Consider the following 17,135-nt stretch of genomic DNA (forward strand, 5'->3'; position numbering starts at 1 on the left):
GGCCATCGAATAACAAGGAGAGTAAGGAAATGAACTTTGACGGGGACATTTAAACAACTCTGCGCTGGTTGGACAATTTGTAAATGAAAGTTTTCTGCAATTGTTTATCAAGTCTGTTAGTGACTGAGTTCGTGGGAGGAAGATGCTCTGATATCTGGATGTTGGAGCTGCCATGGAGAAACAGTTTTTATGAATTAATGACAAAAAGAAGCAGCAGCAGAACAGCAGAGATCAACTCCAGACATGCTGACACTACGGTTACTGTGGATAACAAGTTAATGCCAATGTTAGTTAGTTAGGTCATCTTCCATGATCTTGTCTGGAGGACTGAGCTCGTTTACGATTAATTGTTGTATCAAGCTTTTCTGTCACGTCAGTCCTTTTCAGAACCATTTAACGCCTTAAAAATGATCAAATCCTCAAATAATCTGGATATTTTTTTCAAGCAAGAGAATGATTGTATCAGTCCCAGTGACTTGTAATAGTTGAACAAATTAACCTCGCAGAGTCATATCACTGCCTTTTGTGAGATTAACATTAAAAACTCGCCTCCAGATTGATACGGATTATATTTATTAAAGGGAGCAGTCTTTTTATTCAGTGGTTACAGTGTCAAATATTCATCCTCATCTCTTCTTACCTTCAACAACAGCCTGAGTGAGACAGATGGCGTGAGCCGGCTTCCTCTCACACCCGTGTGTTTGACTAGAAGGGAAAAGGAGTGGACCGTATCCCTGCCACATCCTGAGAAATGTGTCACCGATCTGCTCCTGTTAAACACGAGTTGTTAGAATTGCTGTGAATTCAAAGAAAACCCAGCGAGAAGTCGTGATTTGTGAGAGGAAGAGCGCCGCCGCTCACGGTTCCAGTTACTGCAGCGTGTGGAACAAAGGCCCGTTCGTCTCCCATAGACAAGATCCACTTCCCCGAATGATTCCTTTTCTTTAGAAACGCTTGACTTACGTACAGTCTGAGGTCAGGAAGCTCTGTACAGCTGCTCAGCCACGGGAAGTAGGACTAGTTGTGTCATTTAGTGGTTTGTTTTATATTTGTTTTTTTGGGGCGTGTGTTTTTTTTTCCCCAGAACTTTTGAATTGACAGTGATTAATATGTAGATCATCAGAAAATCTGATCGGCTCTTGGTTTTCTTATACGTAGTTATTCTTAATAAGTAATTAATATTCAGAATCCATCATTCTTATATGGTAAAATATTTTTAACAAGGGCCCATGATAATCACAATTAAACATTCTAGCTGTGCATCGCAACATGGACACGTGCTGATTTGTTTTCTTTTATTGCTTGTTTTTTGTTGAACTTTTAAAATAATATAAGGTAATATGTGATTCACCAGCTCCATTTTAATTGTTTACATCCGCAGTAATACATTGTAAGAACATTTAGGTTGGATAGGATGCAAAATAATAGTGCTGGAAAAAAACCAAGGCATACTTGGGAAAAGGAAAACATGATGAATGAATCAATGGATGAAATATAGTAACTCAACTAGATAACAAACTATGTAAATATCTACATTAGCTATATCTGCCTTCATATCGTAACTACATTAATAAATAAGTAACTACATTACATGATGGATAAAAATCTAAATATAGCATATAATATTCTGAATAACTGCATTGCTTTTTAAAAAAAAATAAAAATGAACTAACAAAAACAACGGAAACCAAATGGCTACATGATTAATTACATACCTAACTAAATAAGGACATTTAAGAAAAAAATCTAGCAATTAAAATGTTTTTATTTTTCTGAATCCAACAAAATAACAAGCAAAGTAATGAAACCGTTCTACTAAATGCATGTAAATTGTTGATGAACTATTCGAATAACACGTTGATGGAATAAATGACACAATAAAGAAATAATTAAGATGATTTATGAACTAAATCAGTATATGTGAAGTTAAAAGGAGGTGAAGGTCAAACTGCTGTGTTTTGAGATACCTGCTAATTCTGCTCTATGTGTGTGAGCTCGTATCGGGATGTAAACGTGTGAAAACTTCTGACATGTGAGTGTTAATAATAGTCTGTTTTATGAGCTGTACACATGTGGGTGGAAAACGTTGTTTTAGCTTCACTTTAGGCTCGTTTGCTTTTGTGTCGTTAAGAGTATTTTTAGGACCCTTTTAAAGTGAAAAATACAGATGGTTTGGGGTCTAGGGGCTCAAAATAACTGCGACTCTAAAAGAAAAGTCAAGTTCGCGAGAAACTTAGCGGCTATATTTGATGGAGATGATAAATAAGTGATGATTTAAAGCTTTTCGAGGATTCCCGCTCTCACACGCACACTATTTTGTTGACTCGCAGCACGACCAGGCGATGAGCTGAAGGTGGAGCAGGGGGTGAAGGACTTGCGGTCACTCAGCCTGCCCAACATGAAGCCCTCCGGCGTGCAGAGCCCCTACATCCTCACGCCGGGCGGAGAGAAGATGGAGCACGGCTCTCTGGGGCGGCGCGAGAGCATCGACCTGCTGGTGAGTCGTGTTATTTGGGTCAAGTGGAATTCACATGCTTGTATCGTATGAAGCTCTCTATCAAAGCGCACACAAACACGGACACACCCCGAGAGTCTGGCAGCCTCGCCACGCCCGCCACGCTTTTCCATAACTTCAGCTGCCCTGCCTCTCATGTCTCATGAAGCCTCGGGCCACTTTGGTATCTCATGTTAATGTCATCATGAGCTCATTGTCTTCCATTACTGTTATCTGCGCAGCAGAATCAAGGGAACGTATTTGTGGATTTCCGCTCCGGCGCTGCGATCTGCTCCTCGCGGTAACGATCTGGTGATGAGGAGTTCACTCAGAAGCGCTCTGTGCCACCACGCCGCTTCCTTTCGGCTGCAGGAAGCAGCCGTTCTCTGGCTGATGAGAGACGCTAAGAGCTGCAGGATCCCGATCCACTTGTTTAACTTGGGAATGTGGCGAGCGGTCATCAGGTTCAAGTCGTGGCATTTAGAGACGCTGAGACACGGGGTCAGGATCAGAGCTCAGAGTGACGTAAATATAGGTGACGACAGTCATTAAGCAAATGTATTCAGCACAATTTAGCCGACTGACTCAATTGACCAATGAGCTCCTCGTTTCTCTTTAGGTCTTTTCAATTTATATCAAGTTTTCTGGCATAAATGTCAAAAGTTTTCTCGGATTCCTTTAATCGGAGGCATTACTCATGAAAACTCAAACTTTTATTTAAGGTTTGGAGCTCATTTCTTTTCTTTTTTTGCTTTTAGACGGACACCCTGGTATCAAGTTACGGGTAGGTTCTGGTGTAGTTGTGTTTGAACAAAGATCCAAGCATAAAATATAAATATCATAATATTATATTGGTATTTTCTGCGTTGCCTTCTCGCATTTAATGGTTATTTATATTCAAAACAATAATATTGAATTGAGATGTAATTGGTGCTCCACGATATTAGTTACTCATGCAATACTGTGATGTATTTCAATAACAAATTGATTGGCAATAAATACACACACTATGTAGATGTTTGTGTCTTTGTGCTATAGGCTTTTTTTCTTTTTACTTTAACAGTGCTCTTCCTCACATCTACAGCAGCTTTGATTGGGCCCTGATTGTTTTTTTAGTTTTTTTTTAATTACAGTTTTGTGTAATTTTGCACTTCTGAATTCCTTTGCGATATGTATATTGTGAATATTGACAACAATAAGTGCGTTCATGCATTGTTTGATAACATAGAGGGGATTTCAAACCCTGGCACTCGCTCAAGGTGTGCAGCAGGTTTGCCTTTCGAGTTGCTTTTCTAACAAGCCATTTGCTGTTAATTGCCCTCAGGGCAAGTCGAGACTCCTTCAGGTGAGTTGGGTATATGACTGTAAGCAGATGTCATCGTGGCTTTGGGAAGGGAAACAGGGAGAGGCCCGGGTGAAGCTTTTTACCGCCATCTGTGGGGGTAAATCACCACGGTTAGTCATCCAGCCGCGGCATAAACACAGGAAAGGTTGCTGAGGAAAGCCGCGCTTTAGTCACACCGAGCGTCTCCTGCTGCACTGTGGATGTTTTCTATTTAACTTTTTGTTTGTTGCCTCAAAACTACCAAGAACGTCATTCCTCTCCGGGAAACCTGCCAAATATTTTCAGCGTGGCCACATGGCAGGTGAAGACTTGTCTGCTCAGGAAGAGTGAATGTGGAAGTTGGGGGTGAACATACCAGGACTGCCCTCAAGGGGGCAGTAATGCTGCTTCAGAGAGTTTGGTGAAGGCTGCTGAGGTCGGCTTCACTTTCCCAGTGAGCATCACAACCCAAGATAATCATTCAGACGTCTAAAGTCCAGTCATTGTTAGTTAGAGCTATTGATGATGAGCGTGAATGAAAAAACACTATTTGCTATATTGTAAGAACATTTTGACAATAATTCAATGAGTTATTACATCATTGAAGTCGCATTAAAAAAACATTTAAAAATGTCAGAATCTTTGAAGAAATGTCCCGTCTGCATACATTTTATATTAAAACTGGAAATACAGATACATGATTGATCACAAAAAATTACCAAATGGAAGACAAAATGCAGAAGAACATATGTGAATATAAAAAATGTGTAAAAGGCTCATAAAAGGGCAATACATTTTTTATGTGTTTAAAAAAAGTTAAATTGAATAAATGCAGCCAATAATTTAATAATAGGGCAGAAATTCTTTTTTTTGCAGTTTTTGTGCAGTTTGCTTATTGAAAATACATACAGTGGATGATACAGTCATCATATTTAGTCATTAAGGTTACATACTCAATTATGGTTGTAACTTTTTTAATGCTTCATTGTTATTGGCAAGTTTTTACTTATCTGCTTTTTTACACTTAGAATTATTTCATTATTGGCAAGTAGTAAAATGGTAGCACAATAACAATAAATAACTGGGTTTTTTTTTTTTTTGAAGATGACGAAGTTAGCTGAGGAATAGATTATCACATTTAGTGCACTTTTTATACCCCCCCCCCCCCCCCCCCCCCCCCGCCCCCCCACCCACCCACCCAGAAAGAAAGAAAAAAAAATCAGATTTGCCAGGACTAATGCTGATTTACTTGCAATCCTGCTTTTTTAAGTGGTTTACTTCCAGGCTTTACATGAAATCGGCTAATCTTATTATAATATTATAATCTAATTTAAAAAAATTATAATATTAATCTTTTAACACCCTGTGGTCTGAATTGATTCTGATATATTTGAGTTATAGTTGAAGTGTCACCTTTTTTCATTCATTTTTTTTTTTATTATTTTACAAATGTACTGTTACTTATTATAAAGTACAGTTTAGAAAGAGAGAAAGCATACTCTTTGTCTGCGTTTAACACATCCTATTAGTAGTTAATAGATTTTTAACATTTTCAGTACCCTCTCCATCTCTGGATGCCAGCTGACATCCTTGACTCATCATGAAATGCTCCTCCACTTCCTTTTTAGAGGTTGCGGGGGGGTTTGCTCAGGAAGGTTCACATCTGTGTGAGGTCACCGGATGCAGGCGGGCACGACGGCGTGCCGCCAGATCTTTTGTTTAAGCGGGATATTTCAAGTTTATTATTGCAAGGATGTTACATACTACTGCCCATGGCAGTTCTCTGAAGGGCCGCAGCGAGCTTTGATGAGGCAGATTGATTATTTTACGACGGGGGGGGGGGGGGTCCGCGGTCGAACGTCCTGATTTGACGGAGATGCATTCCAGTCTTGCTGATAGTTTCCCCCATAAAGCCAGTCTGTGCCTCCAACTTATTGCAACATTTGCAAACAATCTGTCTTTTTATTTTTATTTATTTCTTTTTTTAAATATACCCTTGCTCTGTCTGTGCCACATCCAACCACCTTTGATACAGGCCTGAATCTGTGGCGACTTGCACCCTGTGACTCGAGGGAGTCAACTGACAGCAAACGCTGGAAAAGTCTTTTGTGGGAAATACAATACAAATACAATACAATTGTTTTGTTTTATTTCTTGCAGTATTGGTAGTTCAAGCTTGTGGATCTGCTTTTGCCCTTTTTTGTTGTGTTGAAAGATTACAATTGAAACCACCTTTATTGGACAAATCAAGCAACGAAATAGAAGAAACTCAATGAGAAACAGTGTAAAAACTAAGAAACGCACTGCTTTGAAATAGGAGAACATCTTTCTTTTCCCACATCCACAATAACTATGATTCATTTCACCCTGTAGTACATAGCACTTATTAAGGGTCAGGCCTCGGGATGTTTTCACTTCATACATATTCCTAAATTATGTCCGTTTTCAGCAAAAACACCACTTTTTTCAACACCAAAAGATATGAAAGTGGGTTTTTTGGGGGGGGGTTTTGTCGCTGGTCACACACATCCGACACACTCTTTCCTGAGAACAGAAACCGATCTCTCACCGTGGTATTTTTACAGTCGCCATAAAGATAGCTGAACTGTCTGGGACCTTTTGATTGTCATTAAGCTCTTACAAAAGGCTGATCCTTGCTCTCTGCCAGTTGACCTAGTAATATAACGTGCAACAGCGCCCGGATCATCCGAACCGCCATCTTTGATTCAGATAGAATAAGTTGTGTGAACTCAGAATTTACTTGATTCGAGCCCCAGATTGTAAATCTCACCAATCAGGCTCATGTTACAGTACAGTTTGCCTTTCCTGGAGAGTAAATAATGACAGGTAATGGATCCACCATATGTGTGTCCCAGCTCAGGCCTCCTGTGAAATCCTAATGGAGGCCATCGTGGTACTATCAGAAAGTAAAACCAAACGAAAAGACACTTTCTCTGACAAAGACTGAAACTAAATGCCACAAAACAAAGATCAGTTAGTTGACGTATAACCAGATTTATGGCTTAAATTTCCCAATTCTACCATTGTTCAGCTTTAGCTTTGTGATCTTACAAGTTTTGCTTGTCCTTTAAAAAAAAAAGAAGATATTATTCTAAACTATTCTAATCCACATAGAAGTGTTGTTGTATAACATCATATTACTGTATATTCAAATGTTATAAATGCTTCAACTGAGATGTTGTATTTCCATTTGAAAATGTCCATTTTTATCCAAAAGTTTATTTGAACTGGAACAGATATGTAGCATAACTCACTGCCACACACTAAAGCATTAAAAGGCTAAGCTAATGTATCATGCCTGTACTGACAGGACCTTAAAATACACAACAAAAACATAAGTCAACACCGTGAAAAACATAAAACCATGCCCGACACAAACTACAAGACACGTGTAACACCATTGAGCACTCATTTATTTATAATCGCACGACTGATTCCTCTTTAAAAAGAGTTAAAAGAGATGCAGCTGTAGTTAATGTAATTAGAATTTGTAAGAATCTTAATTTACTGAGAGGAAAAAAAAACACAGAAAACTGTTGACTTATAGCTTTTCTTGCGCTCACATTCCTCCATCTTTAAGCTCCACACGTCAGTTTGTACAATACTTCAAACATTTCCTCGGCTACGTCACATTTTTCTCATATATTTATAAAGCTAATCTTCTCATTCAGTTATTTTAAATGATTGGCAGGAGCAGTCGTTCCAAGAGAAACAAAAAAACTCCCAACTTGGTGTGTGAGGCTGGAAGCATTAGTTATATAACAGACAATGAAGGGGAAGATAGGGTTGTTTTATAACAGATATGAATGCTATGCTGGGGGAAAAAAAACAAAAAAAAACCTCACCAAACAAAGGCACTGAGAAGTCCCTGCAGTGGACCCGTGGTGATTTAAAGAGTCCACATTTTAATGATGACACACAGAACAGAGAAGTGGAGTCACTTCCTGTTTACTTGTGGATTTCATCCACCACAGAGGGATCAGCAGCTCCACTGTGTTCCATGTTGGTTCAGCTCGTGCGGTGAACTCGGTGAGTTCAGTTTGGGCACTTTGGAGCGCGGAACACGGTGCCAGGAACGACTGTCATTTATTTCCTGCTAAAGTAGGTCACACAGTGCGTTTCCCCCACTGAGACGGTAATTCAGTCGGTTTGTCAGTCTGGCCTCCAGCAGACGCCTCATCGGCCCTCATCTCGCTGGATTAACACGGAGACATTTTTGAATGACAATAACTGAGTCCACAGTTCTTTAAGTCTGAAGATTTTAAGCCAAAAATGAGCTTTTCTTAGTTTATAGAGCAGGGAGTAGCAGTAATAAACTTTATAATCATGCATAAGTCCTAAATGAAATAAAAAAAAAAAGTAAAAACTAAGGGCATTTAATACACATGCCCCCGATAGGATTTGATTTGATTCTGTATTTTATACTTAAGCATATTTTTCTCTATGGTATTAATGGCAGTAAAGGTAATCCTGAATTGTATAATATATAATATACATGTTTGTATATAATGTATAAACTCAGCAACTCGTAGTTTAAATATTTAGCTGAGTCAGTAGATTTTACTGGTCGTTCAGTTGTATTACTTCTTTTTCCTATTCAAAACTCAATTTATTTCACATATCCGTCTCTTAAAATGTTTTTTTTTAACAGTATATTTTCTTAAAATTGAACATCATTTAGTTTCAATTGAAAGTCTTGATTTATTTGGGCATTTTCTAGAATAATTACTTTTAAAAAGTCGATAATATCTGTCTTTTTGTACAGTGATGTCTTATTACATTACGGTTGTATTGTATGTTATATAAAAATGCAGTTTAAGTATAATTAATGCTGAATATTAGCATGTTGGTTCTTGTCTTGATTAATTGATAAGTTTAGTTGTAAAATGTAAGAATAAGACGGAAAATGCTGACGGGTCTTTTTAAAAAAAAAAAAAAAAAAAAAACTGAAATGCCTTTTAAAATGTCATGTTTCCTCCCACAACAGCAGCCAGCATGAGACCAAACCGAGTCCAAACACTATAAACCCTTTATGCTGTTCTAATAAAAGTATGATGTGCCTCCTATTTAGAGCCACAGTCTTTACTTACTTATTCACGGCCGTCTCTAAAGATCAACAAAAGAAGAAAAGGTAACCACAAAGTATGTCCGTTGAAAACTATTATGAAATGGGATCACGTCAGTCTCATCTGTGAACATAGAAAGAGAAACAAAGAAGTAATAAGAGCAAGTAAAACCAGAATAAGAACAAACAAAAGCATTTTATTTGAAGCTTGTGACGCTTACCGTCACTTCAGGAAATAATTAAAAAAATAAAAGCTGAGCTTGTTTAAAGTTAACCAAAAAACTCCATATGATGTAGGAGGAGTTACCGTGTGTGTGTGTGTGTGTGTGTGTGTGTGTGTGTGTGTGTGTGTGTGTGTGTGTGTGTGTGTGTGTGTGTGTGTGTGTGTGTGTGTGTGTGTGTGTGTGTGTGTGTGTGTGTGTGTGTGTGTGTGTGTGTGTGTGTGTGTGTGTGTGTAAGACAAAAGACCTTCCCCTTCTACCTGCAGGTTGAGCTCATTGGAGGATCATCACACACCTTTATGACACACACGCATACACTGTGTGTGTGTGTAGCACACATCATATCTGCAGCAGCAGCTTGACTGTCAGAGGTGAAAGCTGCACTTCTGTCTGGCTTGTGACTTCCTGGAAATGGACAATTCCTGACGTTTTGGATTTTTCACTTTCGTTTCTGATTAGTCAGAGCTTTTTATTTTTAATAATCTAAAAGTTTGGGGGGGATTTTCTTCTTCTTTCCTGTGGAAAATGGTGCGCTTTAGTCACCTGACATCATGGCGCAGCTGGGACCTGCTGCATCTGGACTCAGAGAATCCTATGTCGCCTCCGCCTGAGGCGAAATCACCTACAAGTGAGGTGAGGAGGATGCTGACTTGATTCTCGGTTGCAAGTTGTTTGTAGATTTTATGTTGTTTTTTGATAAAAAAAATTTTTTTTATCAAAACAACAAAATGTTCAGATTAATCCAAAATGTAACACGTTCTCTTAGTTTGATCAATTCCCATCAAATATAAAGTAAAGACTTCTTCAAATGTGCAATTTCAGTTCTCTTATCTAAACATGAAGCTATTATGGGTTTTTCTCTGTTAAATTAACTGGTTTTGGTTTATAGAGCCGTCGTGTCTTGTGATATAATATATCCCATATATATATAATATTACCCATTATATTGCTTAGCTTCGAAACGCCATTTGACAATTCTACTTGCAGATATTTCGGGTCTCAAACTCAAATAAGTTTAGTGCTTCTTTTTTATATCCCAACTGAGAGTAGAACCAGAAATTTTGCGCTGTTAAATTACAAAACATGACATTGACTTCATTTCTCTCTATAGGCCAGCAATTGTTACAGTATCGTAATTCTTCTCCTGACAACGTGGATATTTCTCTCTTTTAGACTTTCTCACATTTGAAGTTATGAAATACAAATGCGTTGTTGGTGTAATGCTGGAAACTGAAACATTCATGCAATGACAGTGAAGCTTTAAAATGCTGGGTTTTTTTTTTTTGCACATGTCGCATGTTTCAGAGCTGAATGATGAAGGCAAATACAACAATCCGTAATTTACAAAGCTGTTGGTAGCAGATCTACTCTATTTCATTTAGATTTATTCAATTTCTTACGGAGCACAAATTGTTTGAAGGAGGCCATTTATAACTTGCATTTGCTGACTTCTCATATTTGAAGTTATGGTTGTCATAGGTCATATTTCATCGAGAAACTCCATTTATTTGGATTTTACTCTGTAAAATGAACACAATGAGTTGTAAGATGTCATCATGGTTTGCAGGGTCATGATTTCTTGCGGTTTCTACATGTTTTAGAGATAAAATGACAAAAGTTTACAAGAATCCATCATTTACAAATGTGTTAGTGGTAAGTTTAGAGTGAATTTACTCTTTTTTGGGGGCGTTAGCAATTAAAAGTTGTATTTGCTGGCTTTACTTTCCAACATGGAAGAACTGAATCCCATGACAAATGTCACCTGATTTGTTAAACTATAAGTGTATATAATATATGTATTCACACTATGTCTGGAATAGTTTTTTGCAAAAGAACAAATGGTTGTATTATTCTACATTTAAAACAAGACCTATATATCATCATTGTGTTTAAATTTGAACTTTTTATTTTTTCAAAATTTCAATGGAAATAGTCACATTTTAACAAAATGTCTTACTGATTTCAATCTTTCAAATGTAATATAATAACACTTGACATGAATACTTAATATTATATATTTTTGTCCAGTCGAATTACCAAAACATACATATAAAACATTAGTTTTTATCTTTCTGAGAGTTGTATCCCAGAGGTAAATGATGAATGAGAGATTGTTTCGCATTAAGTTGTTGCGCCTCCCTTCAGCACCATGTATTCTATTTACATTTTCCAAAGCTATTTGCTGACTTTTTTTTAGTTTTCATTTAGTGACAACTGTGCAAATTTATATTCCACTGCTTTTTTAACGAGTGCCACCCAGACTCTGTGATTGTTTTAATTACATTGGGAAGAAACCATCTTTATGTCCTCTGAAACTACCAAACTCTTCAATTTATCCATAAAGAAAGATCATTGCTGTGGATATCAGTTCTTACATTAACTTAACTTTTCTTGACTTGTCTTGACATGTTTGTGTTCATGTTTTCTGGATGTTTTCTCAGTCGCCTGTTGGTCATTCAGTAGAATAACAGAATGAGAGCTGCTGATTCGGTCAGAATGTGTCGTCCACTGAGGTTTTTTCCTGGTTGCTCACATGTGACACGGCGTGCGGAAAGCTCGGCCTCACGCTGTTTTCCCACTATCAGTCAGCCTACCTGATCAAGGGAAGCCCTTATCACATACTGTCTGTCTGTCTGTCTGTCTGTCTGTCTGTCTGTCTGTCTGTCTGTCTGTCTGTCTGTCTGTCTGTCTGTCTGTCTGTCTGTCTGTCTGTCTGTCTGTCTGTCTGTCTGTCTGTCTGTCTGTCTGTCTGTGTCACTGCTTATTTTAATACAATCTTGTCCTGTGTATGGATTTCCTTGTTTCCAGCCCAAGGTTACTTTCCCAAATGATAAGATAAGAGCGCGAGTGGACAAGGCTTGATATCATCAACCTGTATGGGCCCAGAGGAGATCACAAGATCCCAAAGAGGAGAGCCGGGGATCTCTGTGCTCTTCTTGACTGACAGGTTTACACGGTCGGCACAAGGGAGCGCTTGTAAACATAATTACTCTGTAGACATCAACGGAGCGGATTGATGTTTGCAGAGAGGGTCTATTTGCTTGAGGGAGGGTGGAGTTATAGTGCAGTGGGGAAAAAAATTGTCTGCAGAAAAGCTATTTGAAGGGTTGGAAATGACCAGAAAATTGACAGTTACAGCCAATAATTATCTCCATTAACTCATTAGCTGATAGGTTGAGCTGATATGTGCTTTTTAAAATCAAGTCACGATACGCTAAGCATTCAGGGCGTCTTTAAAGTCCTTGTTTTGATTGACCAATGAAGCGAACCCCTCCAAATATTCAGTTAATGGGGACAGCGAACAGAAGGACGTCTGAACACACACAGCTTAGATAATAGTTAGATCCCCATCATTGCCGCAATTAAACTGTTTGTTTACCTGCTAGTTTGAGCTTTAAAAAGTCGTCAGACTGCTCAAACAGGAGGCGTGTGTCTGTTTACCTACTTGAGTGGAGTCGTAAATGTGCTGAAGTAAGCAAGTAAACGGTGTAACTTTACCCCTTTGACCACTCTTGATCGGTGTCTTTTCTTGTTTTCATCAGATAGCGTGGAATTTTTTCAAGGATTTGTAGGCAACATATCGAGTGAACCCTCAACCGTTGAGTTAATCTGCCACTTTCTTGGGCTATAAATGTTCATTAAAGAAACTAATTCCTATTTTTCTTGCACAAAACCATCAAATCTTCAACAATTTTGAGAATGTTAAACTTTTAAATGTCAATTGTAGCACTTGATTTTTATTTACTCACTTAAAAAATACCAAATTGAATTATTTTCCATTGAACAAATGTTTGGGGGAGTGATGTGTTTTTCTGTGTGTGTGTGTGTGTGTGTGTGGGGCAGGGAGCTCCCTGCAAGCTGTCACACTGACTCCACCTCCTCATATTCAGATCAGCCTCCTCTTTCCTGGCTGACACAATGAGGCAGGATCCTCCTGGTTGCTATGACTTCAGGCCAGTCTCCATATGAAATGCAAGCAGGCAGGGCGCCTCAGTGATCGGGTCCCACCGCCGACTGTTTGGACAGCGAGACAGGACACAGACACATCTCGCTTCAAAGGGAAGCTGTGGTCGGGCACGGCGGGACGGCGGCGCGAGGACCCGGACCCTCTTAGCTGGAACGGGGTACTTTCAGACTCAGGTCCGAGGCTGGATGCGTAAAGTAACGTGACCGCGTCACTGTGGCCGCTCTGACTTGACCTCACAGGTCCAACCGACGAAGGAGTGGACGGCGTGAATGTGTGTTTCTCGGTGGAAGCGGGGGAGAGAGGAGGCTTGGGGTTGAGAGAGAGCAGCAGCTGGCTCCAGGATGGGCTGCGATCCATGAGTCCGACTGAAGGATTAGGATGGTTTTTGTTACTTTTGACATGCCTCTGGCTTCAATGGTGAGCGCTGGTGCTACGGTGGGAAACCGCTGGTGGTTACAACTTACTGACGTTCTCTTTGTCTGTGGAGAAGCTGAGCTGAACTGTGTGTTATCTCCATGCATGTGACCTGTTTTGATATCATCCATTTAAAACTAATCAAGGCCTGATTTCTGCTGCCGCACAGCCTGAAACTGGCCAGGTTTCAGATTTCCCAGCAGTGTGCAAAGTCCAGACTTTCCAAGTTTGAACATCGGGTCTCACCGCTTCCCAGCACCTGTGTCCTTGACCGCCTGGCCCAGAAAAACCAACAACAACAAAAAAAAAAGAAAAAGTCCCAAAATGCTGCCTGGCTTGTTTCTTTTGTCGCTGAAGTGACTCTAAAGTTGTCCAGTTTCGCCTTTCACTTAGGCCTTTGTTTTAAAGCCAGCTCGTCTTTTTGCAGTCGAGTACATTGCTCCGGTTAGTGACCATTTCTGACAGATAAAAGGACTTGAACATGTGCCAGACCCCCCCCCCCACCCCCCAGCTCAGATTTACTATCTTGTTATGCAACCCCTGTATAGGACACTTGTGTGCCTTTTTTTTTTGTTAAGTGGTTCCATGAAAGGTTTTCCTAAAATGGGAATGTGGGCAATACAGAACAATTCAACCAGAGCCCCTTGTAATATTTACATTTCATTTTGGAACATAAACACAGAGAAAACTATGTACTGATTCTTTATCACTGGTGTTCATGAAAGCTGTTTTCAACTGATTGATGGCAGAACTTTTGTGTGAACAGGCATGCAGTTTTTGCCTTGCGTATTCAAAGAGGAGGAAAGTGACTTCGACAAGTCGTTACATTGAATTACAGCTGCTAAAGTTGAGGTGGTATAAGCAAAGGGTTTATTTAGCACGAGAAACTCGACCACAAACACTCAACATTTCTTAGTTGCACCTACTTACGTGAGAAGATTTCACATCGAAGTATGTGGAAGTGTTATATTTTGGTTTGTCTGGTATTCTAAGAGACAAACATGTGAAGTCATTGATGTGTTTTGTTGATACTGAAGAATGAGTCATATTTGCAGCTTGATTGGCATACCCCAACTCTAGCACATGGGACAGCAGTGGAGTTACAAAAAGATCTTTCGCCTGAGCTGCAGCAGTTCGTGATGGATTGTTTTTGTCTGTGTTTATCTTGAGGATTAATAATGTATGATCATACATATTGGCAAACTGGTGTGTGTTGCTGCTGGACAAAAGTATTTGAGGATCTGCCTTTGGACTGGAGTGAGTTTTTAACCACTTTGTTTTGATATTTGGCAAAATCAGTAAAACTATTGAGTTTTGATGATGTAGAAGAAGAACCTGCATTGGGTCAAACTGCCTTTTGTTGTATCGTAACACAGTTTCATTATTTGTGATTCAACTCCTAATAATTTATGAAGCCCAAAAATCTGTTTTATAATGTCAAATTGGCTGTATTGTTTATTTTAATAGTATTTCTCAAACCAACCGTAGACTCTTGTGTCTCAGCATTTCCTAAACGTTTCATCATTTTCTATGCCATGCATGTTGGCAAACCTGAAGATGTGAAAATGACCTGTTGGGGTATAGTGAATTTTGACTAGATTTGTTGACTTTTCTGATGTTTTTTTGGCCAAAACAGGTAAAGTCATTAAGAATAGTTGATATGACAGAATAATTCTTACTTTGAGCTTCTTTGTCATCACCAAACATTGCACACGTGCTCTTTGCTCAGGAGTTGCATTGTCCAGAAAGGCCATTATAATAAAAAAAATCGCCAAATACTTTCAAAGTGTGATATTGGTTGTGAATAGTCTGGTTTGCAGACTATTTCTTAAAACCGAACGCACCGTTGTTTCTCAGGCCTGCAGGTTTGACCATTAGTGTTTGACCTCACTGTGTTTGTGCTTGTGTTGGGGGTGGTGGTGGGAATGGGGGGAGTGGATGGGTCGATGGGTGAAAGAATTAGCCGGTGAGTTTCTGTGTCAGTGTCCTGGAATTCCTTGCGTTTGAAGGCGAGTCAGCGATCTCCACTCTGAGCGGCTCCCCAGCAGCAGATTCCTCAGGACTGACACTCCAACGACAAAAACAACTGCTTCCTCAGATACCGAGGTGGCCCCTGTTTGTTTGCTTTGCTGCAGCTCGTAAAGTGGACAGAGATGGCATGAGTGAGGGTGCGCGGCAGGGCCTGCTGACAGAGTAACAATGGACGGGGAACAATGGCCAGACTTTAGCCGTCTGTTCTTATGGAACAAACCTCCCGCCTGCTCCTTATGATGTAATGAACATTCACGGCCGGCGAGGAAGCAGTCGTCCTTCCCTCTCCTGTTTGTGTCCATCCATGAGGATGGCTTTAACGGTCTTGTTGATGTCATCTCCAGCGTAGAATTCCCCCTCTGATTTCCTGTTTGGCCAGTCTTTGTGTATTTCTCTTGTTCCGTCTTTGTCTTTTTCTGCCCGCCGGGCGTTTGTGTTTCCCTCTCGGTACATGACCAAACTGAGCTCGTTGAATCTTTCGTCATGTTCTCTTCCATTGTGCCCTGTGTAAACGGTCTTCTCTGCTTTGGTAGGGTCAGGCTCGACGGAGGAAGAACATGACAGAGTTTCTCGGCGAGACAAACATCCCGACCCCGGAGGCTCTGGGACAGATTGGTGGTTCCCTGCCCAGCGTCGGCGCCGGACCCGACAGCTGGAAGAACCGCGCCGCCAGCCGCTTCAGTGGCTTCTTCAGCTCCAATGCCGGAGCGGGGCCCTTTGGCAAGGTAAACACTTCCCCAGCTGAGGCGATGGACAAGGAGGGGTGTGATTGAGGGTGAAAAGCTGTACGGGGTTAAGCGTGTTGCTCAGACATGTCTGAGGTTTAAGAAACCCCTCAGAACAGTAGCAAGCGGCAATATGAGAGGGTCACAAGGCCAAGTCCCCGGAGTGATAGTGAAGTCATTTCCCTCCAAAGTCTCCTGACTTGTTGGCTCACATACTTTCCTGCCTGCAGCTCTGGAAATGAGTAGGCGGAGGAAAAAGCCCTTTGTTGCTCTTTCGCTTCCAACCAGCTTTTGTCTTGATTTCAAATTTTAAAAGCTTACAGGAAGAGAGTAGCTTTTTCAAAAGTGTACGACAAATTACTTGTTGCAGACTGTGAACAAGACTGCTTGGATTGTAGTGAGCAAACTGTGCCTTCCAACAGTATTTAAGGCCCAGCAGGAGGACGAATGGATTACCTTGTATATTATCAGATTTAAAAAGAGAAGTAAAATATTCTATACAAGTAACTGCTGTTTCTGGTTTATTTACTGGGGGATACGGTTTCAGTAAGAGTAAGTAGCATTAAGATACTGTTAAAGTGACGGTGTAAAATAAAAATGTACATGCTGAAGGAGGCTGCAGCTATCATGTACAGTATTTAGAGAAGTACCAAACTTCACATCATTTTGAACAGAAACACGTTGGCAGAGAAGATTTCGGATCTTTTTGCAGACTTCGACACACAAAAACAGGATACAGTTGAGTAATTATTTGCATTTCCAGCCAAAAATCACAAGCACATCATGAAAATGTTTATAATTGCTCCCAATGGAATGACGGTGCCCTGCATGGCAGCAGCCTCCATCGGTACATGAATGTGTGTGTGAATGTGA

General features: G+C 40.0%; 1 protein-coding gene across 4 annotated transcripts in view; it reads left to right on the plus strand.

The window, feature by feature from the left end:
• The window catches only part of plekhg5b (pleckstrin homology domain containing, family G (with RhoGef domain) member 5b), a gene marked incomplete at its 3' end in the record, with an annotated part of 92,890 nt that overhangs the window by 66,161 nt on the left and 9,594 nt on the right, over positions 1-17,135 (plus strand). For all 4 annotated transcript variants that reach the window (XM_080469522.1, XM_080469523.1, XM_080469524.1 and 1 more), the window contains 2 exons: positions 2,331-2,497; positions 16,071-16,262. In XM_080469522.1, the coding sequence (XP_080325648.1) occupies positions 2,331-2,497; positions 16,071-16,262 (359 nt within the window). The remainder of the gene's footprint in view (positions 1-2,330; positions 2,498-16,070; positions 16,263-17,135) is intronic.

Source organism: Lipophrys pholis, assembly GCF_963383615.2.
Source record: "Lipophrys pholis genome assembly, chromosome: 8".
In the NCBI taxonomy this organism is placed as follows: Eukaryota; Metazoa; Chordata; class Actinopteri; order Blenniiformes; family Blenniidae; genus Lipophrys; species Lipophrys pholis.